The 25,488-nt window shown below is 38.5% G+C and overlaps 1 protein-coding gene across 2 annotated transcripts in view; it reads left to right on the top strand.

Moving 5' to 3' along the window:
* FBN1 (fibrillin 1) overlaps positions 1-25,488 on the top strand; it is a 252,572-nt gene that overhangs the window by 33,425 nt on the left and 193,659 nt on the right. Inside the window, exons 1-2 of one of the 2 annotated variants that reach the window (XM_079128080.1) lie at positions 19,984-20,139; positions 22,071-22,168. In XM_079128080.1, the coding sequence (XP_078984206.1) occupies positions 20,102-20,139; positions 22,071-22,168 (136 nt within the window). In that variant the 5' untranslated portion in view covers positions 19,984-20,101. Of the gene's footprint in view, positions 1-8,441; positions 8,538-19,983; positions 20,140-22,070; positions 22,169-25,488 lie in introns of those variants that run through there. The other variant, XM_079128081.1, reaches the window with a different exon arrangement.

Genomic DNA, 25,488 nt, shown 5'->3' with positions numbered 1-25,488 from the left:
ATCAGGGCCGTTTTTTCCAGGTGGTTTTTGAGTCTTGTGCCTCTGAGAATAGACGGTGAGGTTTTTTTTTGATGGCCTACATGAGAGAATGCTTTTCTAGAAGGTTCAAACTACTAGCCAACAAATCTCTTAGACAGTAAGATGTGACTTCCCTTAAACTTGGAGAAACTCTTGAGACTGGTTGTTGAGGCACCAGGGCAAAAGAAGGGCTAGCCAGAGAGGGTCAGAAGAGTGGTTTTTCTAGACTTTAATTCCAGGTCCATTTAGGACTCTTCTCTACTCTGACATTCTCCGAGGCTAGAGATGAATCCTGAGCAATCCTAGTTCTCATAAAGACTTATCATGGTTTGCTGATCCATGAATTTACTCAAACTCTTCTTAACTATGTGTACACACACACATGCACACAAATGCATGTTAGCATGTGATACTGAGAGTAACAAATTCTTCAGCTTCATAGATTGTCCTAGTCCATTCAGGCTGTTCTAACAAAATGCCTTAGGAACGTTCCTTACATTCCAGAGACTGGGAAGTCCAGGGTCAAGGCGCCAGCAGATTGCATGTCTGATGAGGGCCTGTTCTTCATAGATGTCATCTTCTGCATCTTCACCTGGCAGCAGGGCAGACGAGCTCCCTAGGGAGTTTTCACAAGGGCACTGATCTATTCATGAAGGTGCTGCTGCATGACTTAATCACCTCTCCAGAAGCCCCATTGCTTACTAGCATCATACTGGGATTAAGTTCAGCAAGAGAATTTTGAGGGAGCACAAACATTCAGAGCATAGCATATATATAGTTATGTATAATATATTATTGTAACATTTATTCTCTACATTTTGTACTTTAGAACTTTGGAAAATTTATATTTGGAAATTAGCTTATCATGCTCATTCCTGTTTAGTTTTCATACTTTTAAAAAAGACTTTTAAAATTAAACTTTGAGATGATTGTATACTTACAATTGAACTAAGCAGACACAGAAGACAATAACAATTGATTAACAAATATATGAAAAAGTGCTCATCATCTCTAGCAATTAAAGGAATGCAAATCAAAACTACCCTAAGATTTCATCTCACTCAAATTAGAATGGCAATTATCAAGAATACAAGCAATAATAGGTGTTGGTAAGGATGTGGGGAAATAGGTACACTCATACATTGCTGGTGCGATTGCAAATTGGTGCAGCCATTCTGGAAAGCAGTATGGAGATTCCTCAGAAAACTGGGAATGGAACCACCATTGCCCAGTTATCCCACTCCTTTGCCCATACCCAAAGGATTTAAAGTGAGCATACTGTAGTGACAGTCACATCAATGTTTATAACAGCTCAATTCACAATGGAATTAGATTAGATAGATTGTGGAACCAACTTAGATGCCCTTCCTTAGTTGAATGGATGAAGAAACTGTGGTATATATACACAATGGAATATTACTCAACCACAAAGAATAAAATTATGGTATTGCAGGTAAATGAATGGAGTTGGAGATTATTATGCTAAGATAAGCCAATTCCAAAAAATCAAAGGGCAAATGTTTTCTCTGGTAAGTGGATGCTAGTACATAATAGGGTAGGGGGTGGGGAAGTGAAGAATGGAGGAACTTTGAATTGTGTAGAAGGAAATGAGGGGAGGGGACAGGGAGAAGGAAGATGGTGGAATGAGAAAAACCTCATTACCCTATGTACATGTATGATTACAATAATGGTGTGACTCTATATCATGTATAATCAGAGAAATGAAAAGTTGTATTCCATTTCTATACAATGAATCAAAATGCATTCTGCTATCATGTATAATAAATAGAACAAACAATAAAAAAGAAAAAAAAGTCTACCATTTTTAAAATAAAACCTATTTTTACTCTTAAAAAAAAAAAAAGAAATAAACGGTAAGATTCTGAGTACCCTTTACTCAATTTTCCCCATAGTAATATCTTGCAAATAGTGCTGCAATATAACAAGCAAAATACTAACAGTGACATAGTCAAGATACAGCACATTTACTTTACCACAATGTTACCCTTACAGTCATTTCTTCTTGCCCCTCTGCCCTCCTTAATCCTGAAAAGTACTAATTATGTTTCCATTTCTGTAATTTTGTCCTTCAGGAATGTAAATGGAATTGCATAGTATATAACCTTCTGGGATTGGGCTTTTTTACTCAGCATAGTTCTCTAGAGGTTTTACTCGACAGCTTCATGCATCAGTAGTTCATTTCCTTTATCGTTAAGTAATAATTTATGCTATGGGTATGCTATGGCTGCTTACCCATTCACCTGTTGAAGAATATCTGACCTTTTTTTTTTTTTTTTTTTTTTGGTCTAAATAAATGGGTTACAAACATTCATATGCAGTTCTTTGTGAGAACCCACTTCTTCATTCTTCTGGGATAAAGTCCCAGGAATGCAGTTTCTGGTTATATGGTATTTGCATATTTAGCTTATTAAGATCTGTCAAACTATTTTGGAGTAACCACACCAGTTTACATTCTCACCACAGGGTATAAGTGACCCAGTTTTTTCTGCATCCTCTCCAGCTTTTGGTGTTCTCCCTATTTTATTTTAGCCATTCTCATAAATTTTAGCATATAACAGTATCTCATCATGGTTTTAATTTGCATTTCCCTACTGGCCAATTATGTTGAACATTTTCCTGTGCTTATTGCAAGTTGTTATGTTTACCTTTCTCAGTGGCATGTGTCATGTCCTTCTGTCTAGGTTTTTATTGCGTTGCTTATTATCATTTGACATAATTCTAAATACTAATTCTTTGTCAGATGTGTGATTTACAAACATTTTATCCTATTTTGTAACTTGCTTTTTCATATTTTAATGAGATCTTTCACAGAGAAAAGATTTAAATTTGATGAAGTCCAACATATCAATTTTTCCTTATTCGATTGCACTTTTGATGTTTGGTCTAGAATTCTTTGTTTAATCCTGTATTCCAAGATATCCTCCAACTTTTTTCTAAATATTTTATAGTTTGACATTTACATCTCTGACCCATGTTGTGATAATTTTGGTCTGAGGTTTGAGGTTGAGTTCCTAGGTTCAGTGGTTACTTACTGATGTTTGATTGCTCTAGCACCATTTCTTTCTGAAAACAAATGCATTAATGCCTCAAATTATTCTATAGTTTGGATTTTAAATGTCATGCAAAAGGCCCATGTATTGGAAGTTTGGTCCCTAGGGAAAAAGCTCTGGGGAGTTTTGAAACCTTTACAAAGTGGGACTTAGTGGGAGGTTTTTAGATGATGTGCCCTCAAAGGGATTTTGGACCCCAGGACCCTCCTTGTTCTCTGTTCTCCCTGGTGCTGAATTGAGTCTATTTTTTTCTGTGCCACACATTTTCCACGGTGATGTGCTCCCCTTACCACAAGCACAGAACAAATGGGGCTAATGAATCATGGACCAAATCCTCCTCAAAACCTTTTCCCTTTATAAGTAGATTATCTCAAGTATTTGTTACAGTGACATAAAATTGACTATCACAAATCACTTTTGCATCCTTGTAAAATATCAGCTGGGTCTTTTTTTTTTTTTTTGAAAGTCCTATATCTGGAGTCCATATTTTATGTCATTAACCTATGTGCCTGTCCCTTCTCTAACAATACACGGTCTTTATTACTGTAGCTATATGATAAAACTTGAAATTCAGTAGACTAACTCTTCCCACTTTGTCCTTTTCCAAATTGTCTTAGCTATTCTAGTTTCTTTGCCTTTTTTTTTTTTTTTTTTTTTTTTTTTTTTTTTTGCAGTGCTGGGGATTGAACCCAGGGCCTTGTACTCGCTGAACTATAACCCCAGCTGTTTCTTTGCCTTTCTATAAAAATTTTAGATCTCATCCATATCTACAAAATTTTTTATTATTTTGTTACGTTAAGCCAAGTCAATTTAGGGATCATTGACATTTGAGGTAACCCCCTTTTTTTTTTCAAGTCATGTAATTTTCCATTTACTTCCATTCAATGAGAATTGGGAGCAATTGTGCTCTCAACATGAGTCAGTCTGAGCTCTAAGACTGTAAGAAGGCTGAGGAACAATTCTAGACCATATAGTAGCAAGTTTGACAGACATCCTGAGTGATTTTCCCCAACTTTAAAGAATATTTTTTTCTACTACAGCTCTAAGAGATTCATAAGGCATGTGAAGTTTCTTATGGTAAACATGTTATGGCAAAGCAGGTGATGAGGTCCTTTCATTTGCCAGGGTGACCACATGCCAGAAGAGCAAGTATGCTCAGTGTACTGTAGCTGACTCTGGAAGATGTTACTGTTGGAAAAGTTCTTCAAGGAACTGTCAGATTTATATGGGCAGGGAGGAGAGGAGTGTATGGGATCTACTCAGACTGCCCTTTGGAATAATTGAATTGTTTGCTTTTGGTTGGTTCTCTATGGAAGAACCTTACCCCCTGCTGTCACTTAACTTGTCCTTCTCTGGACCTTTTCCAGCCCTGATGGGTTTTTATATTTGAGATCCCTTTAGTGACATTGCTCTTCCAAGCTGTGTGTTAGGCACCACAGAACATTTCTGTGCTTTAAGGGAAATGGCATTGCTGTAATCTCTCCCAATGAAGATTATTTTTGTCCTGCAGTGACTTTGGCTGCCCCTGTGGTTTGTTGTCTCAGGTGTAGGTTACAGGAGTTGTTCTGGCTGTTTAATTTGTTTGTCTGTGCTTTTCTTAGTGCTGAAATTAAAACACATGCTCACCATCCAGACGTTTATTTTTCTTCAGATTGCTCCCAGTACTCTTTCTGTGAGTTGTGCTGCCCCAGAGAGACTGGTCTTAAGAATTATTCCAGGGCGAGGGCATCCCAAAGAGAACCATTGCCTGAGGTGTTTTAGACACAAGTGCCAACCCTGCATCTCTTTGTTCCGTGTAGCATGCTCGTATTGAGTTTAAGAATTAATTGTGCTGTGCTATCATCTAAAGAAAGACTCTTCTGCTGCTCTTCCTGCTGCCTGGGCAATGGAGGTGTTCAATCAGAATTTGATGAGTGACTGAACAGCTGACTGACATCTGAAAAGAACATAAAATGAATTCAGGGATCTTTCACAGATTCAGGCAAATGGCAACATTGTCCATTACTTGTAGATATCAAGCCTTGTGTGAAATCCTTTGACCCTGTCTGCCCGTCTTCAAGGGGAGTCCTCGTTGGGGTGTAAGGACTCACAAGGGTCGCTGCATGTGGCAGCATAAGCATGCACACTGATGCTTGTTTCCCCCAAGTATTCTGAGTTCTGCTGAAATCTTAATACAGATTGAGTTTAGGAATATATTTGAATGTGGGGTATTTAGCACATTCAAAGGACATAGCATCCTTATGGGATGTAAGTGGAGCCCCTCTTTTTTGCTGGTCTTTTCTAGAGCCATAGAACCTGTTCTGTTAATTATGACACATCTGGAATTCTTGTTCAAATCAGAGTAAATTTAGAATATGCATCAGTGGCAGGATTCAATCCAAATCACAACAAATCTGTGTATATGTACTCTCTAAACTTTTTCCTGCTTGGATAGTGAAGCTGCTATTCACTCCTTTTATTTCCCTGCAGACATCCTGAGTGACTGTCCCCCTCTTTAAAGAAATATTTTTTTTCCATTCAAGCTCTAAGAGACTCACAAGGCATGTGAAGTTTCTCATAGTGAACATGATATGGCAAAGCAGGTGATGAAGACGCTTTCATTTGCCAGTGAGTTCATTTCCTGCCCCAAAGTTCCATGGTTCATTGGTTTGTGTGGACCACTGGACCACCAGGTCTTACTGTCTACCAGCCTGACCAAGTGGCTTTTATTTTTAAAGGAGAAAACTATTTTATGCTGGAAGAGGTTTACCTGAAAGGGTAAAAAATACAAATGCATATCAAGAGAGGTTTTAATTATATTGCATTTAAGTGTAAACTTATCTTTCTTCCTGGGAAGAATTTATTCTGATTTTTAACTTCAACAAATAATGTAAAGTCACCATTTAAACTACTGTGGTCTTTTAAAAGTTTTTATCTTGAAGTAGCTCAATGGCTTTGTGCTCATGTGGGAATGGAAATTAGCTCTTGGCATGAACTGCTTTAATTGAAATCAGTTTGTGGGCAGAGTTCCTATGCTGCTTGACTGATGACATCATTTCCTGTGCTTTTCCCCATCCTCACTGTTTTTCTAAGATAGGATGAAGCTAAGTATAACGTCAGATTTTAAAGCACTGTACACCTGTTCCTGACCTACTTAGAATATTATCCAGCATTTCATCAAATCCTCTCTTCCCCTGGTATCTTTATAGATAACTTTTGAGTTAAAAAGCATTTTGGCTGAGATATTTTAATGGACTTAAAGGAGCCTAAAATAACAGTGTGTTTGAATCAGTTTCCTGGGTTTGCTTGACTTCTATAACAATGTTCCAACAAAGGAGTTATTTCAGCTTTTATATATGGAGAAAAAAAGATAAAAAATATTTTTAGTAGCAGTGTATTTAGGGCTGTGTCAGTGCTTAGTACACAATAGACAGCTTCTCAGTCTCAGTCTTTGAGCTTTTGATGTCATTATCCCGGTAGCATGAGTTGAGGAAAGAGAAGTTAATTTAGCACCATTACATACAGCACCCTACATACAGGTAAGATTCTACTCTAGGTGCTTAAAGGAATATAATTAATAACTGTGGCATCCTTCACTTTCAAGAAATTTTGGATAAATGGGTTGGAATAGGAGAAATAAGAACATAATACATATTCAAAAGAGAAGTATAAAGTACTCTAAGAGGAAAGAGGGTTTGGGAAAGGGGAGAGAACAGAGATCAGGAAAGAACATGGGCAAAGAAGATACATGTGAAAAGGTGGGAGTTCAGTCTGGTGAGAATTGTGTGTTGGTGACTAAGAATTAGGGGGGAAGAGAGAGAGACACACAGAGAGACAGAGACAGGGGACTGGTTAGAGAGGGGGTGTTCCATGGCGCACAAAGCACCTGGTATGGCATGTTGCACAGCAGACAATCACACATGTTTGTCAAGGGAGTGAACAATTGTGTAGAGTGAAGGACTGGGGCACAAGACATCTTATGAGTGTGCAGAGGAGCCATGAAAGGCACATGATGCCTTGCAGAGGAGAGCACTGCATGCTGAGGGCAGGGAGCCCTTCATGATGATGGTGTTTCAGTACACGTGTGGCTCTTGAAAAGTTATATTGTTTCAACTTGGCTCAGTTTTCTTTCTTTTTTTTTTTTTTTTTAATCTAAGAGGCCATTATAAGTATTGGGTTCTGCATCTTCCTTACCCTGTCGTCAGGCTGGGGTTTGTGTATCTCCTTAGTAAAATGGCCATTTGTCTGGTAGCCACTTTCTGATACTGTACTGAACTCTCCATAAAGGGCACTGAAGAGGATAGCTGCTGGGAGGAGTCTTCTCTGCTCCATGGAGAAGATTTGGTCCCTGTGTGTGCCTCAGGAAGACTGAGCATCAAGAATGAACAGAGCAGCTGATTTTAACTCTTGCACAGGAAGAAGGAATTCTCCTCATGTAAAATTGTGGAGTGTTTCCTCCTGGGAGTTAACTCCCACAACACAACTTCCAATGCTCAATTCTGGCCCATTTGTGTAGAGATATGTCGACAAGGATTCATGATTAATTCAATCAAGCCTTTAGTCCTCTCCAAGTAGGACAGTTGCTGCTTCTTCAGGACTCGGGAATGGCCTGAGATTTGGAAAGTGCTATCAGTATACCTAAATTACCTGGGTACACCTGTGCTGCTATTTCTCCCAATGGAGCCTCCTGGCCATTTTTAAGACTATAGCATCTTCTACTGTCTCATGGTCTCAGGTTTAAGACTGTCCACCCTGAGTCCTGAAATATACACTTTTGTAGGTGACAATGTGGCAAAGAGTAGATTCTGAACACTGAGGGTCTCACTGAGTTTAAGGTTACAGTTTAAATAGGCAGCTTTTTCTGAGCCCAGTCCAGCCTCCTCCCATCTGCACGCAGCCTTGTTATTAAATGCCTTTCTAGGATTTTTTTCTCTTTTCTGCCTCCAAAATTTCCTTTAACAAAATCATGTGGAATTTATTACTCTGTTTTCCTGGCCACCTACCTGGGACTCTAAATCATTTCACAGGAAAATTATTGCCATTGTAATTTTGTCTGTATGGTTACTCACGGAACTACTTTCTTGTTGATAAATTACAGAAATGACATTGAGTTAGTTGTAAGTTGTGCTAAATTAGGGAAGTCATTTAGCTCTATTAAAGTAAATGCCAAAGAAACAATTACAGTGAATTGTAAATGATTTATATACACAAGTGATAACATGCTTAGCATTGTCGATTAGGTCATTTCTACATAAATATGTGGATCCTGGTACATTGTTTTATTTTCTCTTCAAATACTACAAATCAACTGAACTGTTGAAATCTATGCCCTTAAATTGCAAAAGTGAATCATTCTTTTTTTTTTTTTTCAAGTACAACACTGCACTATTCGCTGTATGAATGGAGGCAGCTGCAGTGATGATCACTGTCTGTGCCAGAAAGGATACATAGGAACTCATTGTGGACAACGTAAGTAAACCAGCTGGTCACCTCATGTAGACAGGTAGCATCATGGAATAAATGCTGACGGATTTTCTTTGATTCCCTGGGATATGGTGCCACTTGCTGCCACTTGCCACTTGCCACCAACCAGCGGGACAAACGACACGTACACTTCAGAAGTTCATGAAGCAACTTCTGCTTTATTCAGACAACACCCTCAATATATAAGCAGTCTCATGCATAAGCAATTATAATCAGATACATCCATCCAATCCTATTAAAGGTCAAGCGATCACGAGCTCAAGCATACATGTAAGATATATCTGTCCACACGCTAGGTGGCTGAACTGATTATCATACAGCAATGGTAAACGCTTCCTGTTTTCTCAAGGCACATTCAGCACACCGTTTGGCTCTCTGCCTGTCGCCATCTTAGATGCATGTGGTGTAACCCTGGGCCCCGGGTCTTGCCTGCCACAATATGGCATTTTTACAGACTCCTAGGGACATCGCTTACCCAACACACTTAGCACCAAAATTCCTTTTGGAATGTTGATAATAAGTTGTGCGATTCATTTGCCTTTTGTTTGCCTTTACCACCCTGCTTGCCTTAGACCTTTGAAAGTTACCACCCAAGGTGCAGAATCCTTGTTAGTTCCCAGTGTTACCTTGCATTCATTTGCTCAACTTTTCCACTTGGATTTTCAGGAAGCATCTCAAATAAAGTATTTAAAAACTCAACCTCATGTTTCTCCCCAAACATGTCCTTTCTCTTGATTACTGGTATCTGCAACTTTCTAGCTTCCTAAGCTAGGTTCTGCTACTGTAGTACTTATTACATGGTGTTAAGTTGGTTGGTTCATTCATAACCACCATTTATTGAATCTGCTCTCTATCAGTCCCTGTACTTTGCAGAAGATGAAAATTCCTTTCAAAAAGCTTATTTTTTTTATACTCTATGATGAATATGTACCCTATAAAAACTGGGAAAACTTAAAAATATGTAAAGCAAGTGATCACTAATTCCATCATCCCAGACACTACCTTCCAGATTTTTAATGCATATTTAGATCTTATTCGATTCAGACCTTATTATATATAATAATTTTTCATACAAGTTTTTCACTTAATATTTTATTAAAAGTATATCATATCATTAAATATTTTTAAAATACACTTTAATGGTTTCATAAAACTCTATTATATGTGTGCTTTATACTTAATGGTGAATATTATTTGTGTAGTTTCCAGTTTTTTCTGTTGTATGTATATATTTGCTGTGATGAAAACTACTATTATAAATAAACCAAAATTTATATAATAGCCTACTGAGCATTCCCACATTGCTGTTGGTAAGAATATTGACTGGGTTTTGTGCAGCTCAATAAGGAGAGAGAAGAGAGACAAAGTAGTCCCCTCAGTGTGACTCTTTGGCCTGAGTCTCAAGGGATGCTTTAGAGTTCACCTGTCAAGTGATGGGGGATGGTCCTTTTAGGCAGATAACATCATGTTCCAAAGCACTGGAATAGGACATAACATGCAATGTGGGATATAGCAGGTGCTTTGGTGTTGCTAGAGGTTAAATATGGAGAGAAATGAGGAATGGAAAGAAATGAGAGAAATGAAAGAAATATGGAGTGAAATGAGGAAGGTCAAATAGGAAATTGTGGGGGATCTTAGAAGCTGACTGGTGTTTTTATCAGAGGGAGCAGGATAGGATTCTCAGCATACAGAAGCTAGCTCAGAATCAGAAATACTGATCTGCAAGAGGGAGTTTCTAAAATGTATTCCTTTTACATTGCTCTCTCCCCCAATATTTTGTAAAATTTGTCTTAAAATTTTTATGTTTTGTAGACCTGGTAAGGGAAAACCAGAGCTCAAAAAATGTTGTACAAATGAGTTTGTAAAAAAGAGAACACATTCTCTTTGAGGTATTTATGGAAACATCTTCCTAATCTTCAATCTAAAATCTTTAGCACTAATCTTGGAACATTTTATTCATAAATTCTCTTTTTTAAATTAGTGATTTAGGACATGTTTCCTTTGGGGTAGCCTTTGGGGAAGAAAAACTACTTCACTTCTCTGATTTTTTAGTTTCTTTATTTGAAAATGAGTATAGCAATACATTTTCTTGACAGGGTTTTGGGGAAAATTTGCATGATAATTTTGTAAATTATAAAGTTCTCTGAGAATGACTAATTATTTTTATTTTACAGTATGACTTCATATGGACTAGATAAAGTACTTATTTAATTCAATTCCTTCACATGTAGACTATTTTATTTAAAAATTTCCAGATATCTAAATGTTTAGAAATAAATGCTTACAATTTGGCTTCAATGGCAAAATAAAAAAAAAAAAAGCATGTCAAGTTTTGCCCCTAAAATTAGGAAATGCTAATTTCAGTGAAATGAGCTCCATAGTTCTATGCTTTTACCCAGCTTTCTCTTTTTAGAAACTTAAAATTTGTCAATGATCTCTCTCTCTCTCTCTTATTTTTTTACTTTTTAGTTTCTTAGCAACAGTGCTGTTCCTATTTTAATGAAAGAGTTTGGTAGAGAAATTTTTAAAAAAGATTCATTGCCTGTTGACTACTATGAAATAAAGTTTGAGCTAAAAGATCAATGAGTTTGAGCTATAAAATATGGAAGGCTTTTGAGATACACGTTTTTAAGTGATGCATTTGTAATATGAAAGAATTTCATTCTCAGACATCATGTATCCACTTATGGGTATCTTTTATTTTACATTTGATTTTTTAATTTTAATTTTTCAAAACTAAGAAAAGGGGATGAAATGATATTGATTTCTTACTGGTAATTATATTTTTCCTTTATTTAATTTCTTATAAACCTTTCCAGTAAATTAAATACCACTGTGATAGAATTCTTGCTTGGGTATGTTGTTTAATTGTAAGTAGATTTGAAACCCTAAATCTTTATTCACCACTTAAGATTCAAGTACTGTATTAGCACCTGGGGTTACAAAGATAAATCTGAACTCTCTTTAAGGAACTCCCATTACAAAAGAGGATAATTATCCAATTCCAGGGGATCCAAAATGCTTGAATAACTTGGGTATAAGAATAAGGTTCAAAACTGACTTTCTTCTTTGCTTCATCTGGAAACCACTCTTTTTAGAAATAACTCATTCAATTCTTGGTCTTTGAGCCAGGTCTGGGTGCAGATTTTGTATTACAGTTGCTGGTGGGGGTAGGATCTTCTGGTCTTTAAAAGAAATCAGGTATAGAGGGTTAGAACATCCTATAACTGATTTATGGCTTATGGTTACTCCATTATTGGCCCTAATGGTCTTGTGCTTGGGTTTGGATAGGGCATTGGACCTAGGGCTGGCTGCCCTCTCAGGACTGTGTGGGGTTGCTGGAGTTTAAGGTGTTCAGTTCTACAGATCACTGGGCAGCTTACTATAGCTGAGGCATGGTGGGTTTTCATGGCCAAGTTTCCTTCAGGTTGCCTGCTGTGGAATGTTCTCCATAAAACAACATTTTAAGTTGTGGTCAGGTTCCCAGACCAACCCACAATGACCTATTTAGCTGATAATGTAGCCTAGAGACCGCTATTTGACTAGCTTGGGGACTAAACCACCACCTATTAACATTGTTTCTGTTGGAAAGGCCATTCCAGCTTCTAAATACCAATGTGTAGAAATGAAATTTTAGAGCTTACCTGTTTGTCAGTTGGGAGCTGCCAGTATTCAGAACTAAAGTATCGAGTCACCTTGCACTCGCAGGTCCTGAGAACCCACTTCTATTCCTTATGCCTGACCTCCATTGGCTGGTTTTCCTGTCTTTTTCTGGGGCTGCCAGAACATTCAAAAGATATTATCTCCCTGGACAGAACTCTTGGTTTGAGAATTTCTGGGAAGTGGTGAGAATCATGGTTTTCAATCCGTTTTTCTTCTGCGGGTGATAACAAGGAGGTGAGGGAGCAGCGGATTCCATGATACCACCCCCAACCTGCCTCACTGTACAAGCTCTGGCTTACCTTCCTGCTTCACTTGTTTTGTGTTTTCAGTCATTTCTATAATTTTATCTACCCTTTGGAAAAGTACAGTGTGGCTTTGGCTTGAATAATATAAGTGAATATCCCAGTCAAAGAAAATGTCATGGTAGTGCTTGAACTCACCGGGAAAGTGAACGGGGCTGCAGAGTTCTGGGAAGCAGTTCTTAAAAACATCATAGTTTTCACGATGTCATTGGTCAGATTTTCTCAGATATTCAAGAAATACAAATTTGAGATGTGCCATTTTTGGTGTTTGTTTTGTTTTGAGGCAGCCTTTCCTCATCCCTAAAGGGTCAAAACAGTAGTTCCAAATTAGAAACAAATACACCTCTCCCTCCATATATTCAGTGGGAGCCCCTTTTACACAACCAGTCAGGGAGGCTCGCAGGCCAGGGACAGATCCCTTCTCCAGAGAGGAGGTGCAAAGTAGGCCAGCAAGTTAAATCATTGTTATTAGAACTTCAGGGGCCTCTCAGGTGGTTTAGCCATCTGAGCAGAATCCTGTGTTCTTAGTGATGTTTAATCCAGAGAACCAGAAGCATGGAGTGCCCTGCGCCTCAGAGGAGTCAGGCCTCACGGCACAGAGGTGTTCTTTCAACATCTGTGCTTCTGGTCTTTGTGGTTCAATGTCTTGTTTCCTGTTATAGTGCACCCCGTGGCTTTTTGAGCTTTAAATTCTTCCTTTTTTTTTTTTTTCTCCCCAAAGAAAAACACATAGAAGCACATGTTCCAGTCTCCTATAAAAGATCCTAACAGGATTTAAATTGGCTGTCAGTTTAAAGTGACCTCCCAGATTTAGGGAACTGCCTTTTCAGCTTTCTCTTTCTTCATCTTTGTCTGTGTGGTGGGGTAGAGGGCATGCCTGGGTGCCCACTGTTGTTAGCATTTATATTAGCATGGTAAATTTGTCACAGTTGTGAACCAATGTTGATACATACTCATCGTTTTGAAGCCTATTCTTCACATTTCCGTAGTTTTTCCCCTGATGTCATTTTTATGTTAAGGATTCCATTGAGGAGTTCATATTATAGTCAGTTGTCAAGACTTCTTAGGCTATTAACAGTTTCTCAGACTGTCCTTGTTCTTTATGACCTTGGCAGTGTTACAGAGTGCTGGTCAGGAATTTTGTAGAATGAGCCTTAATTGGAATTCTTTGATGTTTTGGTCACCATTAAACTGGGGTTATGGGTTTGGGGAAGAGGATCACAGAGGCTGGGCTCCATTTTCATCACATCGTACCAGAGTTTATGGTATCAAAATGACCTCCACCGTTGTTGTAAACCTTGTTCACCTGGGCTAACGTAGTGTTAGCAGGTTTCTCCTCTATAATGTTACTCTTTTTTGCCCCTTTCCATTCTGTGCTCTTTGAACGGACGTCTGGATATGCAACCCACGTGTAAGGAGTAGGAGTTATGCTTCGTCTCCTCAGAGGTGGAGTGTCAGGCTTTGTAATGTACCAGCACAGGAGATTTGTCACTTCTCTCCCATTTGTACATTTATCCAATTATTTATTTATCAGCATGGACTCATGGATACTCATGGATATTTATTTTATAATTTGGGGTTATAATGCAATGTTTACCTTTGTGATTTTGTTGCTCAAAATTTCTAGCTCTGGGCATTTGGAGTTCTTTCATTTGGCACCTGTCCCTTGCCACTTCCCTGTCATTGTGGGTATTTGTTTGTGTAGCATTCTCTTACTTTCTGCAACTGCAAGATGCTGCAGACTCATCTTGTATATTTCCTTCCCAGTCTTAAGAATTGGTTGTTTCTCCCAGCATCTCTGGTACTTTTAGAGGAGAATGATCTAGAAACCCAAGATCTGGGAATTAGATTGCTATTAGTCACTTTCATTTCTATCTAACAGAGTGCCTGGTACATAATAGGTTCTCGTTAAACATTGCTGAATGGCTTTATGCTTGTGGGCATTGATCAGTCATGTATCTGTTGTGCACATGGTGGTGAACTTACTGATTACAAAGAAAGATGAACCGTGTAATGTTGCATCCAAGTTCAAGGTGGTAACAAAACACTTGATTGTATATGCCCTGAAAACAGGAACTGAAGATAGAGGGGGAAGGAATATGAATCAGAGACAAGGACAAAAGGAGAGAGGAAAGAAGAGGTGAAGAAGGTAGGGAGGGAAGAAAGAGTGAGGGAGGAGATGTGAAAAACCAATTCTAGGTTTGGAGGACGTGATCATGAAGTCACTAGTCTACAGGCAATGGAGAAAGCAAGGAGGGAATGAACTCTTGAAAACCAGAGTATGAACTATTCATTCTGTTCCTTTCTGGATTATTTTTATTAAGAAAAACTGCATGAAGTAGGTTAGAGAGGTTGGCTGGCTTGCATCTTCAAGTAGAACAACCAGGATTGTCTGTGTCCCCGCCAGTGTTGATCCAGACAATCCAAAATTGAGTCTGTGATCTGCAGAGCCCAGCTGAAGCTTGAGGAGGCCACGGAAGCTGTTTTCATTACCAGGGTTTGACGTTTCATTCCTCCAGTTGTTGTGACTGGCAGACGGGCTGGGGCAGTCACACGTGGTATTCAAATCACTGCTGAGAGACTTGACCTCTGCCTTCAGCAAAGAAGCAGAATGAAGGTGCTAAAGCAAAGGTGGGGGTGGATTTGCAAAGGCTGTTGAAGCATTATAGGTACCTTCAGCAGACAGCACTCAGGGATTTTCTTTCTTCTTTTTATCTTGATAAAACTTTGTCAAAGAGCAAACAAAATCATGATGTGCAGTTAATAATACATGGAGTCCATTTGTGTAGGTAGTATAATTGTCCCATTATCTATCACATTTTTGTCAGTGGAAAGTGTTTTAATTCTGGAACAGTGGGATATTAAGGTATCATCTTGGGACATGTTACATGAGCTCTTGGGTGCCTTTTATTTTGTGAGGGATCATGCATTTTGATATCCCTTCACATTTATACTCAAGAGGTCAATTGTCATTTTTGCCTTAAAGATCAAAAAGCAGGCTACTCATGGAGCAGGGTCAACCTCATTAGCCTTTATCTGATGCTTAATGTTCTCCTTGCCCAAGGTCTTAATCACTGCACAGGCTGGGAAACTCTCACATGTGAAATAAGAGCCCCCTGACCTTGTTTTTATTACCCCAACCTTGTCTGAAAAGGAGTTTGCACTTGGGAGAAGAAGCAGAAAGGCTATCTTGCTGTACGAAAGGCCAAACTTGCAGAAGTGGGTTCTGGCTAAGGAATGTGGACATGCTGCAGACATCTTGCACAGAGGCCAATTCTTGCAATGATGTGGTCAGATGTGGTAGAGCCCAGCTGTTTGCTCCATCGAGAGAGGCTTTAGTTAGCCCACACAATCTCTGAGTGCTGTGTCTGAACTGAATCCAAATATCAAGCCTGTTGAGGCTCACCCATCCCCCAGGGTGATGGAGTTGGGTTGTTACAGAGCACAGAATTCAAAGTAGTTGGTAAGAGAAGTTACAGATGAAGACTGGTATTTTAAAAAACGTAACACAGTGGTGAAGTGGAATATAGACTCCTGTGCCCCATGGACTGTTAGAATTCAGGTAAAAAGACAAAATATGCTTTATCTTTAGTCTATTGATGGATGTTGTATAATTTTTATTATGCATGTCACCACAAAAACCAGTGGGTGAAATATCATCTTGTCTTTTAAGTGCATCTCTGTTCTTACATAGTGGTCAAAAGAATGTAATCTGGGTGGAATCAGATTTCCTAAGTTACCATCCCCATTATATACTTCCAAGTTATGAGACCTGGGCTATTTAGTTTATCTTCCTATGTGCCATAGTTTCTACAGTATAAAAGATAAAGTAACAATAGAACTTATCTCAAAGAGTTGTTATGAGAATGAACGAAAGTATCTTTAACATTTAGCACAGAGTTCTTTCCCCTGCCAGGCATGGTGGCGCGTGCCTGTAATCCCAGCTGCTTGGGTGGCTGAGGCAGAAGAATTTCAAGTTCAAAGCCAGCCTCAGTAATTTATTGAGGCCCTAAGCAACTTAGCGAGACCCTGTCTCAAAATAAAAAATTAAAAGAACTAGGGATGTGGCTCAGTGGTTAAGTGCCCTTGCGTTCAATCCCTGGTACACACGCACGAAAAAGTTCTTTTCTCTTTGAATTTTAATTCTTCAATTTACTGAATGCAACTGCTTTAACTCTGACTTTTTGGGGGCAATAGATTGGTGGAGATGGCTTTTGAGGAGAAAAGGAAGAGAAAATGGTGTGAATGATACACTTTCCTTTATACAAAAGAGTAACTTTATTAAAAATTTATCTTCTCTGTAAATGCTGTTTGTACTGAAACCTTAGAATAAAGTCTTTTATAATGGAAATAATCCAGCTCATTTCATTTAGACTTTACATATTTTACTGCTTTCCAACTTAAATAAGACATTCATTTATTTCTAGAATTAGAGCTGTTTTGTTTTTTTTTTTTTTTCCTGTGTGTAAGTAGAACAATGCCACCCAGCTTGTTCGAATGAGCTCTGTGAGTTTGCAGTTCTGAAGACCAAAATTAGCAGGGGAGAAATTATATATCTTTCTATACTTTTGTTAAGCCACACAATGTAATAATATTTAACTAAAAAAGTATTTAACTAAAGAATGAGTGGCAAGAAGAGTAAAAGTCATTGTCATGTGATATTGTTAATTGAAACAACTGAAATTAAATAATATATTACCTGTTAGAAAAGATAAAGTTATAAAACTGAAAAGAGATGCAAATGCAATCATAATCTTCAATTATATATAGAATTTTAAGTAGAGTAAAATGAAAATGGAATACACTAATGAAAGGGAGCTGTGTGTGAAAGCTTCCGATTTGAAAGGTAAGATATTCATACTTTAAAAGTAATGTTGTGGGCTGGGGTTGTGGCTCAGTGGTAGAGCTCTTGTCTAACACGTGTGAGACACTGGATTTGATTCTCAGCACTGCATATAAATAAATAAAATAAAGGTCCATTGACAACTAAAAAAATATTTTAAAAAAGTAATGTTGCCTTTAAAGATGGTGATCAAAGTGTAAGAGCACAATTTAAAAAAATCAACAGTTGTGGATAGGTATTAAATGACAAAAGAAAAGAAAGCTGCCTCTGCTTTCCAGGTCCTCATCTTTTAAGGCTAGTTTTAACCCCTTCTGTTCTGAATTCTTCTCATATTTACCTCTATAGCACCATTTACTATGCTTGTACTTCTGTGTTTAGATTTAAATGGTACCTATTGCTATGAAAGATGAGGACTTAATACTTTTTCTCTCTGCTTAATTTTTTTAAAATAATTGCAGTAGGACTTTATTTACTGGTTATTTTAAAACACTATGTAATAAACTCTTTCTTGGATCAGTTGCTTCCCCCCTGCCACCTTTCCTCCTGACTCGTTCCCCAGTTTTTTCATCTATCTGTCTCATTGCTTTCACACTATGAAGGTTTAGAACATTTTATTTCGTAACCATAGTGAACTGTAAGATCTTCCATGTTGTGACTGGAGATTGATTCTAAACACTGAAAAAAAATAAAGAGTCTTCATAGTACTATGGTTTTTTCAGGTACCTTGGGAAATCTTTTGCATATCTCACTTTGGAGGATCGAAATGACTGATTTGTGATCCTTTTCTGTTAGCTTTTTCACCCTGCTATATGTGTTGTTACTCCATAAATACACTCATTTTTGTTAGACAATATGACCTGATTTTTGTTTGAAAAACTTAGTTACTCCAGCCACAGGGCACCCTGCAAAGGCCCAGGGGTTCTGTGAAGCGATTCCAGGATTTGCTTTGGGGTTGGACTGGATCCAGGAGAACTGTCGTAATGGGCTGTTGGTGGGGAAGGTTTGAGGCAGTTGACTTTGGCCTGGATTGTCGTTTTAAATCAAGAGAAATTTTATAAAATTTGGAAGTTTTGAGTGTCTTCCTGCACATGCCCTAGCTTTCTACCCTGTCTTCTCTCACTCCTGTTTTTGAGATTCCTCAGTTTACCCAGGGAGTTCTGGATACTGATGTTTGGGACACTACTTTGTCATAGGATGGACAAAGCATTGAGAACTATTGGCTTAGAATCCTCAGTAAAAATACTGCTGTGACAGAATCCCTGGTAGTTCCTTTGACTGAGTTAGAAAATGAGTAGGAGCTTAGACCAGAAGATGATCCTATCATGATGATGATATGTGCTGCACACACATTGTCCTTTTCATACATGAAACCTTGCATGCAGACATTGTGGCAAGTATTTTATTATCCCAATGTGTACCCAAAAGAGCATCAGACTCAGAGAGGCCTTTAATTCATGCACATATTAAGCCTCTTTCCAGTTATTTCTCTTCTAACCATGGAGCAGCTCTGGGCTGCTGGAGTTAGGGTCTTTTCCCTAGCCCCTCCATCTTCCTTCCTGGCTCTCTTTCTGACCTTAGCATCAGTCAGTCTGAAGTATGCATTGTGTGCTGCAGAGTGATCCAGTCTTTCTGGGCTATGAAAAGAGTAGAGGACAGGGCAAAGACCTTACCTTGGTTCCCAGTCCTGCGTGAGGTGGAAGGAGATCTCAGAGGAAGTGCAGGAGAGCTCTGTGCCATTGCCTCTGGTCTGCATGTGGAGAGTGCCCCTCAACTGAGAAATACACTTCAACTGTGCTCTTGTGTTTAGAGGCTTATGCCTGTGGAACTACACTATTTCCGCTAGCAAGCCTTGGAACAGCATCTGGTTTGTGAAATTGATTGCAAAGCATTTGACCTTCAATGACTAGCTTTAACATTTAGGCTCAAAGGATGTGGCAGAAAAGTGAATATTTTCTTCTGGGTCTCTGTGTGTTACATTGTGTCTTATTTTCCAGTGAAGGAATAGCCAGCTCTTTACACAGTTGCTCCCTGACATTGTTAAATATGGATCATCTGCATTCTGAATGGAGGCCTTGCTCCAAGTCATGTGATGAACTGTCTGTAAACAAGAACCCCAGAGTGACATTGATTTTATTTTCCTATAACTGCTGGTATCAACTGTGTTTCTAAACCTTTGCTAAAAAAAATATTTACAAGTTTTGGCCTTTATTTTTTTCTGACTGATGTTAGACTTTGCATTCCTGTAATTTTGGTGAAAGGAAGAATGTGGTAACATTTTAGAGATGACCTGGGCCATAGGAAAAGAATACACACAGTTTGAAAGAATAGACATTTAGATACTTATGTGCAGTAGATTTTATTATGACCTTTTTAAAGCCAGATACGTAGAAATTTTATTGTTTAAATTAGATACCTATGACTCCATGAATTTTTACACCTGTGTATTACCATGCATTTTGCATCTCTGGATTTTATTCTGATGCACTGTAAACATAGCTGACATTAAGGAATATCCCCACTGAAATCATTATGTTAAAATGTCCCAAACTACTAAGCTAGCCTTGAGTGCCATGATTTTACTTTCTCTGTTTGCCAGGATTCATCCTGCTTTTTAACTTAAGGATTTTTACCTCCCTGTCATTTGGTCATATCTTCTTTTCTAAAAAAAAGTGTGGAACTTTATGTTTTTGTTTCAGACCTAATGTCTGTGGATCACGTTATAATGCTTACTGTTGTCCTGGATGGAAAACCTTACCTGGTGGAAATCAGTGTATTGTTCGTAAGTACACATTATTCTGCGTGTTCTTTTGTTACTTTGGTTGCATGATGATCCTTAGAATTTGATCCTTTGTAACCACGTGCCATTAATATGTTTAGAGTTGAACCTTTCAATGTTAAGCTTCTCCTTTTTCTGAAACCATATTAGGATTCCATTAGTTTTGTCAAAGTATTTTCACACTTTAACTTGGTGGCATCCTGTAGAATATTACTGAAATACAGAGCATAAAGCCATAGAGATACTTTGATGCAGGTTGTATGTCATTTGCATTTGTTGTGCCTGGATGCATAGACTACATGATCACTTTGATGAGATTTTGAGATAGAGAGTATCATTACTGATTTTCTTAATATAATTTCTAAATTTGTTGGCCATAGCAGGCCACAGCCTCCCCATACCATGCACATTGAATTAGGGTAGTCAAAAGCAGATCTAATTCTTAGACAAAGGTGAAAGGAAGGGGATAGAGTATCCAAGAAAGATCAGGAGAAAGACTAAGGAAGAACTCTGGAGGCACCAGACATTCTTTTTAAAAATTTCTGCTGCATGGAAAAACCTCCAGATTCTCATAATAACAAAGTGTTGAGGGACAAATCACATGCCAGACAAGGTGCTATTTAATGGAGACACTAAGTCAAATGAGTGATGGTGTCTTCCCTCCATGAACCTTTATAGACATTATTCCTGTGAAATAAATTCCAGTTTTCAGAAAATCTCATTAGTGGAAAGGGGAAATTTAGTGATGAAAGGACATTAAGGAGTCACTAGGTCCACCTTCTCTCTTGGCCAATAATGTTTTACGGAGAAGAATAAAATATTTTAGGTAATATTTGCTTGGTGACCTGAAAAAGTTTACCCATTCCCAATTCTTGACTCTGACTAGAAAGCTGTGTTATTCTTTTGGTATACTGTGGTTCATTTTAAGATCAAAATTGAATCACTAGGAGGGTGAGATAGTGGTATTTGGAATTTTCTAAATGAGCTTGACAACAAAACCCTTTCCCAGTGTTCTGTAGAATTCTCTGAAAAATGTTATCTTCAGGTACTGAAATAAATGTTTATAGAATTCTTTGACAGCTTATTTCATAATAGTTTCTGTTCTCCATCCTAAGGTCTTTTCATGTTTTAACCCATAATGACCCATTGTCCCAGATATGAAACACCTATAAAAATTTTAAGCAACAAATATACCACTTATGGTAACTTTGAAATAATAGTCGAATATTATGTTCACAGAATGAAAACTTGGGACTTAATGAGTTTAATGCATTTAAACTTAATGTATTTTAACCTGCACATCATGCTTGCCTCTCACAAGGCTGTGCAGGAACATACTATTTAAACTTACTCCTCTGGCCACTAGAAGAGAGTTTGGAACAAGCATGACATTTGTCTCTGGGTGGCATGAAAATATGAAACTCTCTCTAAGAGATGAATGGTTTCCTGGCTGGAATCGGAACTAGGGTAGTAGATTCCAGATCCTCCCCTTGGGCTGTCAGCATCATTCAGAACTGGACAAAAAATAAACATTGAACACTTAACAGTAAAATTGTCTCCCAAGAATATTGCTGCAATTTTGAATCATTAAATCATAAAGTTAATAAAAAATGGAGTTCTTGTAAGCGTGTATTTAGGCACAAGATTTTGTTTTGTTTTTCCTTCCTTGCCTGCTTTTGATAGATCGAGTGTTATTGAGTAACTAAAGAGAGGCTGAGGACCACTGACGGGGTCAGGTCGCTACCAACTTCAAAGCTAGTTTTAGCCCAGAAGACTTGTTTTATAGATGAATATACCTGAGGCTTAAGGTCGTGTTCCAACAGCGGAGTTAATGAGGGGCCTCAGAGGCTGGGTCTCCTCATTTGAGTTCTGGGTCCCTGCAACTAACCCTGTGCTGAATCTACATGCTGACAGACTTCTGGTTTTATTCACAGCCATTTGCCGGCATTCCTGTGGGGATGGATTTGTTCGAGGCCAAATATGTGCACTTGCCCATCTGGTCAGATATCTCCTTCCTGTGGCTCCAGATCCAGTGAGTCTAACATGTCATTATATATAATATTATTTTATGTGGTTACGCCCTATTTTCTCCTAAATTTGCTTTTGGCTTTTCTCTTTGCCTGCAATACATTTTTTCACGAGAACATCTGCCTTGTCTGCTTTGCCCAAAATACTTGGAAAGGCTTTCCTCAATCTGGCCTCCCATTTCCCTTCTTCACTCTTTATAGGAAAATTACCTATGGGGCATAGTTACTATGAATAACATAAAGATTGTGACCTTCTACGTAGGTATGGCCTTATTCATCTTTGTATCTCCAATGTAAACACTATAAAAGGTGCTCAATGAAATGATTGCTTAATGACCATTTTTGGTTCAAGAAAACAGGGCATTTTTCCTTGTGGTACTGAAATATGAATTTGATTAAAAACTTGTTTAAAACTTAAGACCCCTGCCTTTGCAAGAAGAAAATTTAGGGATTCTTTATGGCAGTTCCTGGGGACAATTTGTCATGAAGCACAAATGCAAATTCCTTTTCAGGATTTTGCCACTTTGTTCTATAATCATCATCCTATGATGCCAAATAAATGTCTATAGTTCATCATAAAGAGCCTTTGCTTTCTTATTCTACTTTTTTTTTGAAGTGTGGTGTCCACAGTAGTGAATTAGGGACACATGTGGGTTGAAAAGGAGGTGAGTCATTAGTTGTTTAAAAAGTTGAAGTTCATTTCTGTATAAACAGCCCCTCAATACCTTAACCGTCACCAAGGCAAAAACAAAAACAAAAACAAAATCTAGGGATCTTTTTCCATTTCCAATTCCTGGTGAGAAAACATGCTCTCTTTATAGTATGTTCTGTTTTTGACATGGTTTTAAGAAAAAAATGTTGTGGAGTAAATCTTTGTCTTTTTCAAGTAGCGATTTTGACGTGTCAAAATTCGTTACCTTTTAAGAGCCCTAACATTTAAATGTGTCTCTTCTAAGCCAGTTAACAGGCTAGGGCGAGTTATCTTGTGTAGCAGACCCTCTTGGTGTCCACTCACCTCCTTGTGAACACAGGTGAACGAGACGGACTCTGCCTGAGAGCTTCATATAATTTTTCTGGTGGGTCATCATGCCACTTCTAATCTATGTACAGGACAAGTTGGAAGTGCTGCAGAGTTAGTGGACTTAGAAGCAAATTTTAACCAATGACACATGGAGAGTTGTTGTATAAGTGCCCCAGCTTCCTTCCCTCCCAGTTGGGATAACTATGAGGTTTGTCCTGCACTGTCTCCTGAAGTTCTATACTGAATGGAAACCTTATCCACCAAGGCAGTAGACTTAATAATGTACTTTATTAGTTTCTTCCTTGTCCTACTCATCTATCAGTGTTTCATGGAGTTACTTCAAAAACAAACGACATCCATTGAAATTATTATCTGAGAATCTGCTTCTGGAGGAATCCAACCAAATACAACTTAATATTAAATACAGCCAGTTGTAGATTGGGATAGAAACTTTCCCATGGGGTGGTGACTTTTGCTGATTGCTCTAAGTGTAGCATATTATTACTTGACTTCAGCTTCGTTTTCAATGTACCTTCTTTAAGTAATAGCAGGTCCATTCAACACAGCAAGGATGCATGAGTTGGAGCAATAGAAAGAGGCAGAGAAATCAGGTTGGCAGCAATTCCAGGAATATGCTGGACATCTCTGTCTCTATCAGGAAGACCTCTAGCCTGCCACTGAGGAGTGATAGTCTCAGGGTTGGGGAAGAAGTATAGACCCCAAGTTGGGAATAGCTCCATCTCTCAGAATCAACTAAAACTTTACTTCTCTGGGGGAAGAAAATATGGCCAGATGGCAAAACTGGGTATCCAGCTTGAAAGGTCTTCAACGATAGTGGGAACTGCTTATTACTTCTCTGTCAAGTACAATTCATAAGATGTGGAGACAGGATGTTAGCAAGGGAAAGTGTGGTCTCAGTGTACTTCAAACTAGACATGGAATGGGAGGAGTGGAGTGGTAAGGTCCTGAGGCCAGATTTAGGCAAGACACTGAAGTCCAAGACTTGTGGGTGGTACTTTCTGAAGAAGTCTGGGTCTCATCTGTGATACCTGGATATTGGACAAAGAAATGTCCTATAGATGAGAGTGGTATAAGGAGGATGATCTGATTTTACCAGGATCTTTGAGGTATTTGGAGCCTTTAAAATGGTTGACTTGAGCTCCCCCTGAACTCATATTATCTATACAGCTTGCAAAATTTAAGATGTCAGGTTTTAAATTAAGGGTAACTAGAGACGATCAGAATTCCATTCTGATTCTTTGATATGCTAGGGAATAGCTAGCTGGCCATTACACAGAACTTTCTGGTGACAGGGTGGTAGCAATGTAGAGAGATCACTCTCTCCTGCTAATAGGATAACCTCAATTCAGTTAAATGTTTGCATTAACTACCTATCATTCTACTAAAAAGGGTCAGTTTAGATCATTTTACCAATTTTTCTTATGTTTAAATTCATATTTGCTATGTGATGGGGTGAAAAAGGACTAGCAAGTTGTGGCCCTCTGAGGACCTTAGTGTTCTCATCTGAAAACAGAAAGAAAGGAATCAGGGCCGTTTTTCCAGGTGGTTTTTGAGTCTTGTGCCTCTGAGAATAGACGGTGAGGTTTTTTTTTGATGGCCTACATGAGAGAATGCTTTTCTAGAAGGTTCAAACTACTAGCCAACAAATCTCTTAGACAGTAAGATGTGACTTCCCTTAAACTTGGAGAAACTCTTGAGACTGGTTGTTGAGGCACCAGGGCAAAAGAAGGGCTAGCCAGAGAGGGTCAGAAGAGTGGTTTTTCTAGACTTTAATTCCAGGTCCATTTAGGACTCTTCTCTACTCTGACATTCTCCGAGGCTAGAGATGAATCCTGAGCAATCCTAGTTCTCATAAAGACTTATCATGGTTTGCTGATCCATGAATTTACTCAAACTCTTCTTAACTATGTGTACACACACACATGCACACAAATGCATGTTAGCATGTGATACTGAGAGTAACAAATTCTTCAGCTTCATAGATTGTCCTAGTCCATTCAGGCTGTTCTAACAAAATGCCTTAGGAACGTTCCTTACATTCCAGAGACTGGGAAGTCCAGGGTCAAGGCGCCAGCAGATTGCATGTCTGATGAGGGCCTGTTCTTCATAGATGTCATCTTCTGCATCTTCACCTGGCAGCAGGGCAGACGAGCTCCCTAGGGAGTTTTCACAAGGGCACTGATCCTATTCATGAAGGTGCTGCTGCATGACTTAATCACCTCTCCAGAAGCCCCATTGCTTACTAGCATCATACTGGGGATTAAGTTCAGCAAGAGAATTTTG

Source organism: Sciurus vulgaris (assembly GCF_902686455.1).
Source record: "Sciurus vulgaris genome assembly, chromosome: 2".
Classification (NCBI taxonomy): Eukaryota; Metazoa; Chordata; class Mammalia; order Rodentia; family Sciuridae; genus Sciurus; species Sciurus vulgaris.
Note: the sequence above shows the minus strand (reverse complement) of the source record. Positions and strands in the feature narration are given on the sequence as shown.